The following is a 15,920-nucleotide window of genomic DNA, read 5'->3' as shown; positions in this document are numbered from 1 at the left end:
GATCAGAAACATATTCTAGTTTCTGAAATCCTTATTTTTGACTAAATGTGCTAGATAATAGAACTGTAGTTCTAACATGTGCCCCCTCTGTTGATGTTTATTAAGTGTTGATTAGGTGGTTGTTTTTCCCCAGCTCACCCTACCATCTTCATCCTAACACTCTCCTCATCAGTGTCTTTGTAAGACATTTTAAATCCCTCCATATGCAATAGTTGTTTATTCAAGTGCTTACATTTCTGCCCTTCCAGTTGATGGTGGTAGTTGGGGGCCAGGCACCAAAGGCTATCCGAAGTGTGGAATGCTATGACTTTAAAGAAGAGCGATGGCACCAAGTAGCAGAATTACCTTCCAGGAGATGTAGGGCAGGTAAGCATGATGCATTCTGGTCATTTCTGTGCTGCTGGGTCATTGGGAGCTTCCCTCTCAGGTCTTATTTTATTAATTAGAAGAATCTTTATTAGAAAAGCTTTGATTAAAATAGATGTGTCATTAATGCCCCAAGATATTGTTGGGGATAGCCACTCAGTCTTCACCTTTACATACCTTTCTGATTCTCTGGTATAAGGTGGCCTAGCTAGCAATTTGCTGGATATTTTCCTGGTTACCTTTCCTGAAGTGTTGAGAAATAATTCTTTAGGTTGGGACTCTTTGTTCTAAGAGATTTCCCGACTTTGCTATAAACCACAGTTAGTCGCCTTCTTCCAGGCATGCATTTTATAAACATTTGTTGAAATAGACCTTATTTAGCCAAAACTGCAAGCAGAAAGGCAGTTGTAAACCCTAAGCGTTCTTCCTGGGACTCAAACTTGGGTCCATAATTCATAGCTCCCATAGCAAAATAGAAGGTAGTACTTTAGCAGTATATCTTGGTGATGGTTACATATCAGCATAGTTACCTCATTCTTTAAGAGCTGTTTAATATTTGGGGGTGGGGGTCCTGGATGTAGTATAGTTTTTGTTAATTTTTAATTGAACATTAAAATTGTTTTTAATCTTATGTTATAAACAGTGCTACAATGATTCCCTTACACATACATCATTATGTACATGTGCCAATATATTTTAGTGGGGTAAAACTCTAGAACTTAATTACTGATTCAAAGGGTATCCTAAGAGGAAACACCAATTATTACTACCACTAATAGTGAAATACGAAGGTGCCCATTTCCCTACATTCCCAACAACACGTTGTGATTAAATGTTTTGAGTTTTGCCACTCTGGTAGATGGAAAATGTTATCTCATCTTACCTTGTACTTCTTTTATTATGAGGAAAGTTCAACGTCTTTCTGAGTTGTCAGTTTATGATTTTTGCCATTTTTTTATTATTTCATTGGCTTGACAGATATATGGTAAGGCAGGTATCATTTTTGTCTGTCATATGTGGTGTGAATATTTATTTGTATTAATCTTTTCTTTTTTGATTTTACTTGTATTATTTTCACCATAAAAAATGTTTGCCATTTTATGAAGTCCTGTACATCAAAATTTGCCTTTGGAATTAAGGATTTGTTTATTGTGTAGAAAAGCCTTATTGAAAACTCTGTGTGTGTGTGTGTGTGTGTGTGTGTGTGTGTGTGTGTGTACATATATATGTTTTTTATTGAAGTTAAAAATTATTTTTAAACTTTTTATGTTGAGATAATTTTACATTTAGAGAAGAGTTGCAAAGATACTACAAAGTGTTCTGATATATTCATTCCTTAATATTAATATCTTACACAACTATGATACAGTTTTCAAAACTATGAAATTAGCATTGGTACATTACTATTAACTAAACTACAGACTTCATATTTTATGAGTTTTTTCATTAGTGTCGTTATTCTGTTTCAGATCCCATATTGCATTTAGTTGTCATATTTTCTTAGTCTCTTCTGATCTGTGATAGCTCCATAGTCTTTCCTTATGTTTCATGCCCTTGATTCTTTGGTCAGCTGTTCTGAAGAATGTCTCTCAGTTTGATGTTTTCTCATGATTAAATGGAGGTTATCATGATTTTCTCTGGTGACGTTAACCTCAGTCACTTGGTGAAGGTGGTGTCTGCTAGGTTTCTCCCCTAAAACAAAATTATATTTTTAAAATATGAATTTTTCTAGTATTTGCAGAGTTTTAATTTTTATATTCATATCAAAACATCTAGACTTTATTTTGATATAAGAAGTAAGTGTGGAATTTTTTTTTTTTAAAGATTTTATTTATTTGAGAGAGAGAATGAGAGAGAAAGTGCATGAGATGGGGGGAGGGTCAGAGGGAGAAGCAGACTCCCTGCCGAGCAGGGAGCCCGATGCGGGACTTGATCCAGGAACTCCAGGATCATGACCTGAGCCGAAGGCAGTTGCTTAACCAACTGAGCCATCCAGGCACCCGTGGAATTTGTTTTTTTAATGGTAGGCAGTTGTCCAAAGATTTTTTATTGGCTAATCCAGCTGTTTCCATTCATTTGAAATGCTGCCTTTATCATATACTAAGTTTCTACATTTATTTGGTTTTATTCTAAATATTCTGTTCTATTCCATTGACTTATCTTGTCTATTTATGCATCAAAACAGAGCAGTTATCATTACAATTACTGTGCTTTATAATTTGTTTTAAGATACGATGGAACTAGTTAGTTACATGACTGGTGATAGGACTTGTATCTTCTTTCTTCAGTAGGTTTTTAACATTTTTTTCTTCATATGGTTTTGTATGTTTCTTGGCAAGTTTATTCTTAGGTATTTATTTTTATTGTTACTCTTGGAGTCTTCCCTGATATTTATAACTGGTTTCTTACTTCGTATCTGATTCCTGATTCAGTTTCCTTTTTATTGCACCATAACTCATTAGACTGGGTGCATTCCGAAGTGTACTGTTCATGCATGAATTTTACCTTCATTGTGCCCTCGTGAAAGCACAATATGCCTCCCCACCCACTTCAGACTAGAGTGGATGCCCTTAAACTGTGGAATTCTGGCCACATTACTCAAACTTCTGGGCGCTTCCCTGTAACTTTAGGGAGTATCGGTTCTTTTAGTTCACCCCCTCTCCACCCAGAGTGTTTGGACTCATACATTGTTTTCTTCCTTATCACCTGAAATACTCTAGCACTTGGTAAGCATACTACATATCTCTGAGAGATGATAGATTTTTGTTTTGTTCGTAGAGAAAAGAAAATGAAGATTGCAGTGGTCCAAATTCCCATAGTGAACTTTTCTCAGTGTTCCTCATCATTTGGGATATAGGGCATTTTCATGCTGAAATATCCTGCCTGCTGTGTTCACTGCTCATTGGCTGCCCAGGCCTTCCCAGGAGACATACCACATTTTCTTTATCGAGGGCACTCAGGAAATCCAGGGGTTACTCTTCATCCGTCATTAGTTCTCTGCCTACTTAAATTGTCTGTTGCCCATAGCTCTCCTCAAATACTTGAGATTTACCAGAAAGTAGCTTGAGTATTCATTTCCTCATTGAACCAGGGACTGAGAAGTCATTCCTTTCCCTGACAGCAGCCAACACAGGCAGTTTCATTTGAACTGTAAAGAGTCTTCATGCCATAGGAAGGACTGCACATCCATACATATTTTGGGAGCTGGGGGATAAAGCACCAGAGGGTAAGACAGTCGGGGGTCATGGTATATGCCTTGCCTGATGACATCATATAAGGCATTGAGCTGGTCAACACTTAGGACTGGTGTGATTCCTGATCTCCCAACTGGATTCAGAGAACTGTGAGGCACAGTGCCTGCCCCCATGCTGAGCAGTGACATAAGCACTATAGAATTGAAGAACAGTAGAACTTTGAACAGTGTAAAGTGATGATAATGCAGACTGTGCAAGATTTACTAATCTCAAATGTACTATCTAGGTGTGATTTGCTCTGGGGGGGGTTCAGGAGCTAGAGGTAATCCCTTCAGGCTAAAGTGGTTGGAGAGAATGTAGAACTTTCACTGTGACTTGAAACTTAAAGAAAGCAGAATGGATGGTGAGAGGGGCTTCTCAGGTCAGGACAGCCACAGGAAAAAGCTTAGAAAAGTGAAAGGGTGGTTAAACCCAGAGGATAGCAATTTGGCTTCTCCATCCAGGGATTCCCTAACCTCTCATTAATGCCCAGGGTCAGCAAACTTCTTAAAGAACCAGAGAGTAAGTATTTTAGGAGTTGTGGGTCATATGGTCTCTGTCACAACTCAAGTGCCCCTACAGTGTGAAAGCAGTCACAGACCTACATAAATGAGTGGGTGGGGCTGTGTTCCAGTGAGACTTTATTTGTGGGTGCAGAAATTTGAATTTTGCCTAATTTTTTCTGTGTCACAAAATACTCTTTTTCTTCTGGTTGTTTTTCAACCATTAAAAAAATGTAAAAACCATTCCTAGCTCATAGGTTCTACAAAAAATAATCACGACCCCTGATTTAGCTCACTAACATGATAAATCAGGAGTATGTTATGCAAATTGAGTATAAACATACAGAGTAGAAGATCCAAAATTTGAAAGCTGTGGGAGCTGTATACAGGTTTAAGTAGTTGGCAAATATTGCTTCAGTATTTAAGTCTGTAAATAAATATTTGAAAAAGCCAAGAATCAAAATAATACCTCAGCCCACACCATTGCATTTTTTAATAATCTTAGAAAGGAGGACAATTTAGTGGTTAGATATTCTTGCTAATAAATAGAGTTCTATTTAGTCAATGTTCTCCTAAGAGCAGTTTATATTCTGAAAACAGCTGTGGACTTACTGGAATACAGCCTTTAGATAGTGTGGTAGTCTGGTTGCATATTCATCATTAACTGCCGAATTTCTTCTGCAGGGATGGTCTACATGGCTGGGCTTGTTTTTGCTGTGGGTGGCTTTAATGGCTCCTTGAGAGTCCGCACTGTAGATTCCTATGACCCCGTGAAAGATCAGTGGACCAGCGTTGCAAACATGCGGGACCGCAGAAGCACTTTGGGGGCCGCTGTATTGAATGGATTGTTATATGCTGTGGGAGGCTTTGATGGCAGCACAGGTAACTTCCTTTTGGTCTTTTCTATGTTGCATTAGAATTAACATAGCAGTCAAGTTTAGGGAATAAACTGGGGCAAAATTAGGAGACATTTGAGTGTTCTACAGGTATTATAAAGGTAAGTTTAAAATCTCCCATGAAGAGTTCTTATAAGGGGCGCCTGGGTGGCTCAGTGGGTTCAGCGTCTGCCTTGGGCTCAGGTCATGATCCCAGGGTCCTGGGATCAAGTCTTGCATTGGGCTCCCTGCATGGCAGGGAGCCTGCTTCTCCCTCTGCCTCTGTGTGCTCACTCTCTCTCCCTCTCTCAAATAAATAAATCTTTTTTAAAAAAATAGTTCTTTTAAATAATGGAAGAGTACTAAGTATATAAATTTTCTTCTTTATGCATATCACCATCAGTCCTCTTAATCACGTTTAAAAAGGTAAGAAGTGTCAGTAGCTTGGGTAGGGGCCCTGGGAAAAAGAGGCTAGTCCTATGTATCATGTAATCGATATGTTTACATTCCAGCATTTTCCTCTTTTAATTTAGTCCAATTTAACATAACCTGAAGTACTCTTCCTTAATAATATATATAAAGGAACAGTCACCTCACTTTTTTTTTTTTAGAGGAGGAAGTGAAGAGCATTGTGCTTTATTACAGGTTTATCATCCGTGGAAGCATATAATATAAAGTCTAATGAGTGGTTTCACGTGGCTCCAATGAACACAAGGAGGAGCAGCGTAGGTGTCGGTGTTGTCGGAGGTGGGTGCTGACAGTCGTTTCAGGTGAACCTTTCCAGGCACGGATGGCTTCTTGATTGCTCCAGGGGAGTCTTCCAATAACCTAAACACCAGTTTTCTAAATGGGCAAGCAAACGATCATTTAAACAAGGAAAGGAAAAGCCATTGCCAAATTGTATTATTTTTTAAAAATTAGCTTGTGTATATAACCTAAGTTGTGGAAGCCCTCGTTCTCCCCCTCCTTCTCTCCGTCTTCTTCACCCCTTTCTTTTCTCTCTCTCTCTGTCTGTGTGACCTATATAAAACTGTTAACTGATCTTAATTCAGTTGTTTAGGGAACAAATCAGATGACATATGTGCAAAATTTTACTTCTGGAGAAAGGCTGTTTCACATTTAAGAGGATGGGTTGCCACGATTATTTATTTATATCCTACCTTGTCCACCAAAAGAGCTTAAGAAAGGCTATAGCTATTATTTTTTGGTGTGATTTTTTTTTTTTAATCTGTTTGGGCAAATTTGTGGGTTCTCACTCTCTCCCTACTATTGGTATAATTCTTTGTACTAACTTTTTTTAAAAACTTTATTGTGATATAATTCACATACCATACAATTCACCCATTTAAAGTGTACAATTCAATGTGCACACATCACAATTCATTTTAGAACATTTTTATTCCCCCAAGAAGCAGCCCCACTCCCCTTAGCTGTCACCCCCATCTCCCCAGACCTCAGCAGCCACTAATCTACTTTGTCTGTATATAAATTTCCCATTTTTGGATGTTTCATATTAATGAAATAATACAGTATGTGATCTTTTGTGACTGGCTTCTTTGAAAATAATGTTTTCTGGGTTCATCTGTGTTGTAGCATTTACTAGTACCTCATTTCTTTTTATCACCAAATAATATTCCACTGTATACTGGTACTAATTCTTGATTTAACTTTTTTTCCCATTTTACTAAGATTACCAGGATATTTAATTCTGTTTCCCACATGTTGTTCGCTTACCAAATAATATTATCCAAAGATGCAATGAGTGTACTTTGTTTTATTATTCAGGTTTATTAATGAAAATGTTAAATTAATATCATCAAATACACCCTGCAGATCTTCATAATGTGGTTTGGTAACTTCTTCGATCACCATTAGGCAAGATCTTTATAGTTTATAAAAATCAGTAATAAAAGGGAAACTGCTACTCTGGAGGAAAATACTTTATGCCTTGAAAAAATAGCTTTTTATGAATTTGGCTTTCTTTGTGATTCCATGTTTAGGTTTGCTCTATGCTGTAGGGGGGTATGATGGAGCTTCACGTCAATGTCTTAGCACAGTAGAATGCTATAATGCTACAACAAATGAATGGACCTATATAGCAGAAATGAGCACCAGACGGAGTGGAGCCGGTATGTAGGAAACTCATTTAGATTAAAGCACAAAAATGATGGAAAAGAATTAATAAACAAGTGAAATGATTCATTGGCTTCTCTTTATATTACCAGAAAATATATATACTGATTTTAATAACAATGTTAAATCTTTTGAATTAATTATCTATAATTAAAGATCACTTTGTAAAATTCCTAAGTGCTATATTAAAGGCTTCTTGTATCACTTAATTATTTATATTTTTTGGCATTCTTTGAGTTTTTGTTCTTAGTTCTTATTGAACTTCATAATCAAGTCTCTTCATACCATTTCTTACAAGTTTTGTGCTTTAAAACTGGTTTCCTGGGCGCCTGGGTGGCTCAGTCGGTTAAGCGTCTGCCTTCGGCTCAGGTCATGATCCTGGAGTCCCGGGATCGAGTCCCGCATCGGGCTCCCTGCTCAGCGAGGAGCCTGCTTCTCCCTCTAACCCTCCCCCCTCTCATGTACTCTCTCTCTCTCTCATTCTCCCTCTCTCAAAATAAATAAATAAATCTTTAAAAAAAAAAAAAACTGGTTTCCTTTTCCCGTGAAAGTTGTTTTCAGAAGGATTATGTTAAATGACTTTCCTCCCTGTGTTTCATCCTCATACTATTTTTTATTTTATTTGACATGCCTTTCTTAGAATAGTTTTTTTTTTATTTTTTTATTGTTATGTTAATCACCATACATTACATCATTAGTTTTGGATGTAGTGTTCCATGATTCATTGTTTGTGCATAACACCCAGTGCTCCACGCAGAACCTGCGCTCTTTAATACTCATCACCAGGCTAACCCATCCCCCGACCCCCCTTCCCTCTAGAACCCTCAGTTTGTTTTTCAGAGTCCATCATCTCTCATGGTTGGTCTCCCCCTCCGATTTCCCCCCCTTCATTCTTCCCCTCCTGCTATCTTCTTCTTCTTTTTTTTTTCTTAACATATATTGCACTATTTGTTTCAGAGGTACAGAACTGTGATTCAAGTCTTGCACCATTCACAGCACTTGCCATAGCACATACCCTCCCCAATGTCTATCACCCAGCCACCCCATCCCTCCCAGCCCCCCACCACTCCAACAACCCTCAGTTTGTTTCCTGAGATTAAGAATTCCTCATATCAGTGAGGTCATATGATACATGTCTTTCTCTGATTGACTTATTTCACTCAGCGTAACACCCTCCAGTTCCATCCACGTCGTTGCAAATGGCAAGATCTCATTTCTTTTGATGGCTGCATAATATTCCATTGTGTATATATACCACATCTTCTTTATCCATTCATCTGTCGATGGACATCTTGGCTCTTTCCACAGTTTGGCTATCGTGGACATTGCTGCTATAAACATAGAATAATAGTTCTTACTGAGATTCTCATTTGTCAAATCAATTCATTTCCATTTTTTGTGTGCTTTAATATTGACTTACTTTTGTAAGTCATTTGAATAAACCCTAGTATGTTACAAATTTGTCACTTTTACTCTACTATAGTTTGGTTCTTTGTGTTTTATAGGTGTTGGTGTGTTAAACAACTTACTGTATGCTGTTGGGGGTCATGATGGTCCTTTAGTACGAAAAAGTGTTGAAGTGTATGATCCTACCACCAATACATGGAGACAGGTTGCAGATATGAACATGTGCAGAAGAAATGCAGGTATCTGTCTAGCTTACGATTATGGAATTTATATTGATTTGTATTCAGTTTTACTAGTATTGCCGTATATTTTCATTCTTCTTTTACTGATTTGGGTTTTCTAATAGATGAGCTCTTTAAACAGAAACTTATGTAGTAATCCTATATAGTGAACGCCTAGCATAGTGGCTACTTATTGGTGATAATGTAGACTAAATTAGAGGAAGAGCCCTCTATATTTGATGCTTAAATTCATCCATTCTTACCACAGATATTTTTGAGTGCGTACCATGTATCATGTACTGGAGATCCCAGTCCTCAGGGAATTTAGTCTGGTTGAGTAAATATTTATACCAGGTTAAAAGCTCATTGTTTATCTTGAATCTGAAGCTTGAAGAAGCTAACCCTAATTTAATATAGTTCATGATTTCTAAAGTTGGAAAAGCTAAAACAACATATCAACAGTAAGTAATTTTTTTAAAGATTTATTTATTTGAGAGAGAGAGCGAGCATGAGCAGGGGGACGGGCAGAGGGAGAGGAAGAGAAATCCTCAGGCAGACTCCCTGTTGAGCATGGAGTCCGACATAGAGCTTGATCCCAGAACACTGAGATCATGACCTCAGCCGAAATCAAGAGTCGGACACTTAATCGACTGAGCCACCCAGGTGCCCTACAACAGCAAGTAATTTTAAGAAAGCTGAGGTCTTCACGATTAGGGAACTAACTGCTTAAAAAGAAGACTGATGGAAGGGAAATAGAAATGGAAAATAGATTCAGGATAGATAAATCGTCTTTTCAGGAAATGCGAGTCATCTTTAAAATGCCATTATCTCCATGCCATTTCCCATAGTCCAAAATAAGTTCCTCTTGATTCTCAAACTCACTGTACACCACTGGATGATTTTGCAAGATGCACCCTCCATCCCCCCCAAAATGCTCTTCTTAATTTCTCTTTATTTTTAAAAAATTTCTAATTAAGTGATGTGATTGTGAGGGGAAAGTAAGTAAGTGGGACTGCAAGGATCTTTCCCTTCATCCAATCAATTGTATTTGGTGAGGTACTAAAAATCTCTTGGCTATAGATAGTCCAGAACCATGGTAAGACCTACAAATCTGGGCCCTAAATAGAATAAGTGCTTGACCCTAATATACATATTAAATTAGAAAAGCCACAGTAATATGTGCATGTGCCTTGCTGCATTGGGAAATTTATTTGCATTTTGAGCTTTCATTATTTTCCTAAACACTGGAATAGTCTGATTTTTTCCCCCTCTACCTATGTTTTATTGTTTTCAAATCAAAATTAGCTCATTTCTTCTAGCTAGAAGAATAAGGCAGTAATTTGTATATGTAGAACTATCATCTTGCTCTTTTTAAGCAGCTGAGCTACATTAAAATGATACAAGTTTGCTTCTTCGTCAAGAGATTAGAATAGTAACACAACTGAATTTGAGAATATCCATTCCATTTGCACAGAAGATACTATTGCTGGGGGGCCTCGGTGGCTCAGTCGGCTAAGCATCTGCCTTTGGCACAGGTCATGATCTCAGGGTCCTGGGGTTGAGCCCCACATTGAGCCCCACATTGGGCTCTCTGCTCAGCAGGGAGCCTGCTTCTTCCTCTCCCTCTGCCACTCCCCTTGCTTGTGCTCTCTTGCTTTCTCTCAAATAAATAAAATCTTTAAGAAAAAAAAGATACTATTGATAGTGCACTTTTAAATGTTGTATAGAGGTTTGGACTCATTACTTTGTTATGTTAAAAATCTACAAGCATCTGTTAATTATGTTAGCAAAATCATCTACAAAACTACAGAAACCAGTGTGTGGGCAGCATCCTTCTGGATGTTTTGATGCTCTCTGGTACCAGTTAGCTCTGAACCTTGTTTAAAATTATTAAAAATATGCTTTTAAAGTATATATTAAAATAAAGAGATTTTACAAGTTTACTTTTTAACTCAATTTTCTTTTTAAAACTTTACATTTAGAAAACAGTTGCATAAGTATGCAAAAAAGTATACAAGAGGGATCCTTGTTCATTGCAACATCATTGATAAGAGCAAAAAAAAACTGAAAATAATATCTATCAGCAAAAGACAATTACATTATGGATTATAGATGGAATACTATGCAGCCATTAAACATTATGTATATGTATATTTATTAACTTAGGGAAGTGTCCAAGGTATGTTTGGGAGTGGGTAATAAAGTAGTGTGTGTAGTATAAGCAACTTTAAGGTTAAAAAAAGAAGTATCTGAGTATATATGCATAGATAAGAGTCAGCAAGAATAGCGATCAGAATTTCAATGGTCATTATTCTAATTAGCACAGAATTAGAGGTGATCTTTTTTTTTTAAGATTTTATTTATTTATTTGACAGACAGAGACACAGCGAGAGAGGGAACACAAGCAGGGGGAGTGGGAGAGGGAGAAGCAGGCTTCCCGCTGAGCAGGGAGCCGGATGCGGGGCTCGATTCCAGGACCCTGGGACCATGACCTAAGCCAAAGGCAGACGCTTAACGACTGAGCCAGCCAGGCACCCCTGATCTTTTTTTATATATGCTTTTCTAGATATTTTGAATTTTTGCCAAAAATGAGTTATTCTAGTAATAATGAAATAAATAATGCTTTTCTCTCCTTTTACAGGAGATAAAATAGTTAACCATTTAGTATCATTTCAGAATTCAGAATAATTTTTACCTTCTACCAATATATATTTTTTCTTTAGGGATTTCCTAAGAAGCTGACTTCTGGAGAGTTAACTAAACTGTTTGACCTTTAATTTTTTTTTTTTTAACAAAGTAAGAATTAAAATAGTTTCTGATCTATAAAGTAAGATTATAAAGATTGAAACAATGCCCATATAAAACAACTACTACATAAATGGAACGAGGAGGAGCTTGGAAGTGGTATTGACTGTCAAATATAAAGGGAATTGTTTTCATGTTCACCATCTTCTCTTCTTGCCCCTTTTCAAGGAAATAAGTGTCTCTGGATGACCTCACCAAATACATATAGGGATATTTATATTTACCCAAATTTTTAAAATAATTGTTTTCTCTCTGCATAATTTTTTTAAAGGAGTTTGTGCAGTTAATGGTCTGTTATATGTAGTTGGCGGGGATGATGGTTCCTGTAACTTGGCATCTGTAGAATATTATAATCCAACAACTGATAAATGGACAGTTGTGTCATCTTGTATGAGCACAGGGAGAAGTTATGCAGGTAATAATTGTCTAATTTTCTTACGGTCTTCTATTAAATGAAAAAAAATTATGTCATCATGATTTTTATATTAAGAATGTTCTAGGGAGAATTTTCTCAAAGTAATTTCTTATTCTCAAAATAATTAATATTGGATGTATATATTTTAAAATAAAGCACTGGTATTGTTTTGTCATTCTGCAGTCATTTGAATTCAAAATCCCAAACCTTTCTAGTGCAGAATCGTATAGTAAAACCTAATATGGCTAAAATCTGTATGGAGTAGAGTGGAGTTCACTATGTGGTAAGGCTTTCATTACTCAGATATCCAAAAAATAGGACTACTACAACATCTCCCCTCGTAGGGTGCCATGCGATAGTACTTTAGTGAGACTGTGGAGTAATTTTTCTTACTTAAGCATAGCACTGGGTGAATGATAAAATACCATTTTGGGTCCATTCTCTTAGTAAGAGAAATAGTAATAATCTTTAATGAATATAATGATGAGTCTTTAAAGTTGTATGTTGCATATTATTCTGATGATAGATACATATGTATATTGCTTTAAATTCTAATATTCATTCTAATATTGACCCAGGAGTGGAGATTAAAGAGTTTATACTAATTAGCCATCACTGTTATTTATGTATCATCCAAAACAACACCTAATAGAAGAACTATATACAGTAGGCTCCAAGAATAACATGGCTCAAAATTAGGTGAAATTTTTTAATAGCTTTTTATTGAGATATAACTGACGTAGAATAAATAGTGTATATTTAAAGTGTACAGTTTTATTAGTTTTGACATATGTATATACCCATGAACCCATCATCACAATCAAGATAATGAAAATATCCATCACCCCCAAAAGTTTCTTGTGTCCCTTTGAGTATTAGGTGAATTTTGATATTTCCTAACTTAAATTATTTTCCCTTAATTATAACCATAAAGAGCAAAAGAGTAGTTCTGGATTAAGTAGTCTGATATAGTTCTAGTCCATAACTGAGTAGAGATTTCACTGTCATTTAGATTAAAATGATAGTAGTATTCAAGTTGAAGAAAGATCTTGAAACACCATGATTTGTTCAGTCCCTATTGTTTCAGTAATAAAGAATTCACTCTTTTCTCAGACGTACAGAATGCTGCCTGTGACTTCTGTTTTATTTCTTTCTTTGCTCAGGGGTCACAGTTATTGATAAACCATTATGAGCCGGAAGGACGTTTTTGGCATATTTATACATGAGAAGCAGGCTTCACCAAGTATTTCTGAAGCGACTCAGAGTCTAGCACTTCTCCACTTGTGGCTGCTCTTTAAGTCTCAGCAGAAGATCAGATCGGCTGCCTTAATAGGCCTCAGATACTGAAGATTATTTTTGGTAGAAGCACTGCATAGGCTTTTTCTGCAATGAGCAGCAGCTGACTGAATTTTAATAAGAAACCGGGACTACAGTACTTATTCTGTAGTCTTTAGACAACAGTTGCTTTCTTAAAGACTAGTTCTTACCAACCTCGAATGACTATGGATTATTTTGTGAAGGACGATAAAGTAATGTGTGTTCTTGTAAAATTAAATTTTATCTTTATTCCTTCTCCTGAAAATCTGTATACACAGGAACTGAAAATCTTTGAACAGGTATTAAAATCTGTGTAAGTATCCAAAGTAGCTGAGGGATAAAACTGTTTGCTTTTATAAAATATCTTTGATTACATGAGTATAATAAATTGTGTGCATATAAATGTGTGTCTATATGCTTTCCTTTAAATATGTTTGAAAAGATGTTTGAAACTTGATTATACTATTTATAATTGGCACAGTACTTTGAATTATGCCAGTACTACATTGTAAAACAGAGTTGTATTTTTTGATATTTAACAATGCTTAACACTTTAAAATGCCACTTCTGAGGAATGAACATGGTGTAACACACTTAAATATGTGTGATGCCAAACTTTTTTAAATAAAATATAAATTATGCTTATTTATTATTTTCTTTAGTTTAATCTTGGTCATGTTTTGGTGTGTATTTTTAATTTTTTTCTTAAAGTAACTCTTTGGCATGAACATTACTACAGGTTTTTGATGAATATAATGAATGTATGGAATTCAACTGAATTTGCATGGTCTTAAGAATTTTTTCTGTGTGTATAAATTTAGCTGCTATTAACAGAAGAGAGAATTTTCTGTGAGTAGCCATGTGTGTTGATCAAATACAGTTTTTCTGAGATCTTCAATTAATCTCACTTTAAATTGACCAAAACATGTCTTTCTTGAATATCTTTGAATAAAAGTTTGTATATTATTTGTTTCACATTGTCCTTGATTTTTATCTATTTAGTTTCATATTAAAAAGTTGCCTGTTTTGTTTTTCTGTTCTTTTTTAAAATTTGCATTTTCTAACTTCACAAGTCAGTATTTTTAACTTGTTGCCAAAGGAACCTAAAAAGCAAGTCTCTTATAAGTAACTGAAGTCGTTGAAAATTTGTGATCCAAGAAAAAGTTATCTCAACCATCAGGGAAAAGTCTCCCAAGTATTGGTGAAATTTCAAGTTTTTATATTCCTTTGTCCCTAATACGAGCCGAAGATGACAATAAAACAGATAGCAAAGGACCAAAAAGTAAGTCAAAGAAAAAATACCTACTCCCGAGCAACTGAGAAATAAATTGTGGTTTTGATACTAAATCAAAGGAATTGAGAGGATGGGGGTGGAGGAGTGGGATGGACAGCTTAGGCTGCAGACCCTGAGAGGGTGCAGAGGGGAGGGGGATGAGAAGGAGAAAGTGTGATGGGGTATGGTGGCTCTGCCTCGGAAGAGGAATTAACTCATGAACAGAAGTTTAGGGAGAACAATCGATAATCAAGAGCAAGAATTATACCTATGATAAAATTTCCATTTAGTTTAATACAGAGTACTGAAATTTAAACATAAAACCATACTTAATACTTATTTGAACTTTTAATTATAAATGGAAATATAAGGAATTTAATCAGAAAAAGAAAAAGCCTCTGCTTACCTTAAGAAAGAATGAATTTCTGGGGCACCTGGGTGGCCCAGTCGTTAAGCGTCTGCCTTCGGCTCAGATCATGATCCCAGGGTCCTGGGATCGAGCCCCGCATCGGGCTCCATGCTCAGCGGGGAGCCTGCTTCTCCTTCTCCCACTCCCCCTGCTTGTGTTCCCTCTCTCACTGTCTCTCTCTCTGTCAAATAAATAAAATCTTTAAAAAAAAAAAAATGAATGCATTTCTGCATCAGTGTGGCTCCAAGCACATCCACTGTCAACAAACATGTTGAAGATCTAATGAACTTGGAGCACTATTAGCTGTTTTGGTGGCATCAAGGAAAATGTGTGTCATTATCTTTCCTGATCACTTCCAAACACTTAATATTCTATGAAACCTCTGTGAATTATCAATTAAAGATTTATCAAAAAAATAAATTTTTAAGCTTTTCTTGAAATGCAATCTATTAAGGTTATAAAGTCTTACTTAGCATGTCAAGTACCTCTTTGTCTTTACTTCCTTCAAAGCTTTAATAGCTAGACTATAAACTAGTTTGCCAAGGTTTGTCAGTAGGTAGATTCATAACTGTCTTCAGAGGCTTTGGATATACCCTGCTCCCCCATACCCCTCTGTCTTTCCAGTTTGGAACGCCCCACCTTTAAAAAAAAAAAAGGCATATAGAAGTATTCCTGGCTTGTTCTATTATTGTATGAGAAAGATCAGAAGTTGAGGCAGAGAGGCAATTTAGAAATCATGCCAAGGAAACAGCACCAGGTTTGAGCAGCGTTCAAGGCTAGATTTGGGTACCCACATTGTGAAGCAACTCTGCTCCCTGCTTTGCTTGGATCTATGCCTTGTTAGCCAAAAGCGCTGGTGGCTACAGTTAAGGTGGATGATGTATATACTGCTAGGAGACTGACTTCCCTTCCTTTTCCTTGTGGACTCTGGCATATGATTCCTGGTTTTTATTATCATCCCTT

At 36.4% G+C, this 15,920-nt stretch overlaps 1 protein-coding gene across 1 annotated transcript in view; it reads left to right on the top strand.

Annotated features, from left to right (window-relative positions):
- Window positions 1-14,241, top strand: part of KLHL2 (kelch like family member 2) — a 96,896-nt gene extending 82,655 nt beyond the window's left edge. The window contains exons 9-15 of the mRNA XM_028104395.2: window positions 249-366; window positions 4,787-4,984; window positions 5,623-5,724; window positions 6,978-7,106; window positions 8,616-8,756; window positions 11,815-11,958; window positions 13,122-14,241. Coding sequence (XP_027960196.1) covers window positions 249-366; window positions 4,787-4,984; window positions 5,623-5,724; window positions 6,978-7,106; window positions 8,616-8,756; window positions 11,815-11,958; window positions 13,122-13,150 — 861 coding nt within the window. The 3' untranslated portion in view covers window positions 13,151-14,241. The remainder of the gene's footprint in view (window positions 1-248; window positions 367-4,786; window positions 4,985-5,622; window positions 5,725-6,977; window positions 7,107-8,615; window positions 8,757-11,814; window positions 11,959-13,121) is intronic.
- The last annotated feature ends 1,679 nt before the right edge of the window (window positions 14,242-15,920 follow it).

This window comes from Eumetopias jubatus, unplaced genomic scaffold, assembly GCF_037043125.1.
Source record: "Eumetopias jubatus isolate StellerSeaLion01/CBP00866 unplaced genomic scaffold, mEumJub1_p1.0 scaffold_2, whole genome shotgun sequence".
Lineage (NCBI taxonomy): Eukaryota > Metazoa > Chordata > Mammalia > Carnivora > Otariidae > Eumetopias > Eumetopias jubatus.
The sequence above is the reverse complement of the archived record's forward strand: the minus strand, read 5'-3'. Positions and strand labels throughout refer to the sequence as shown.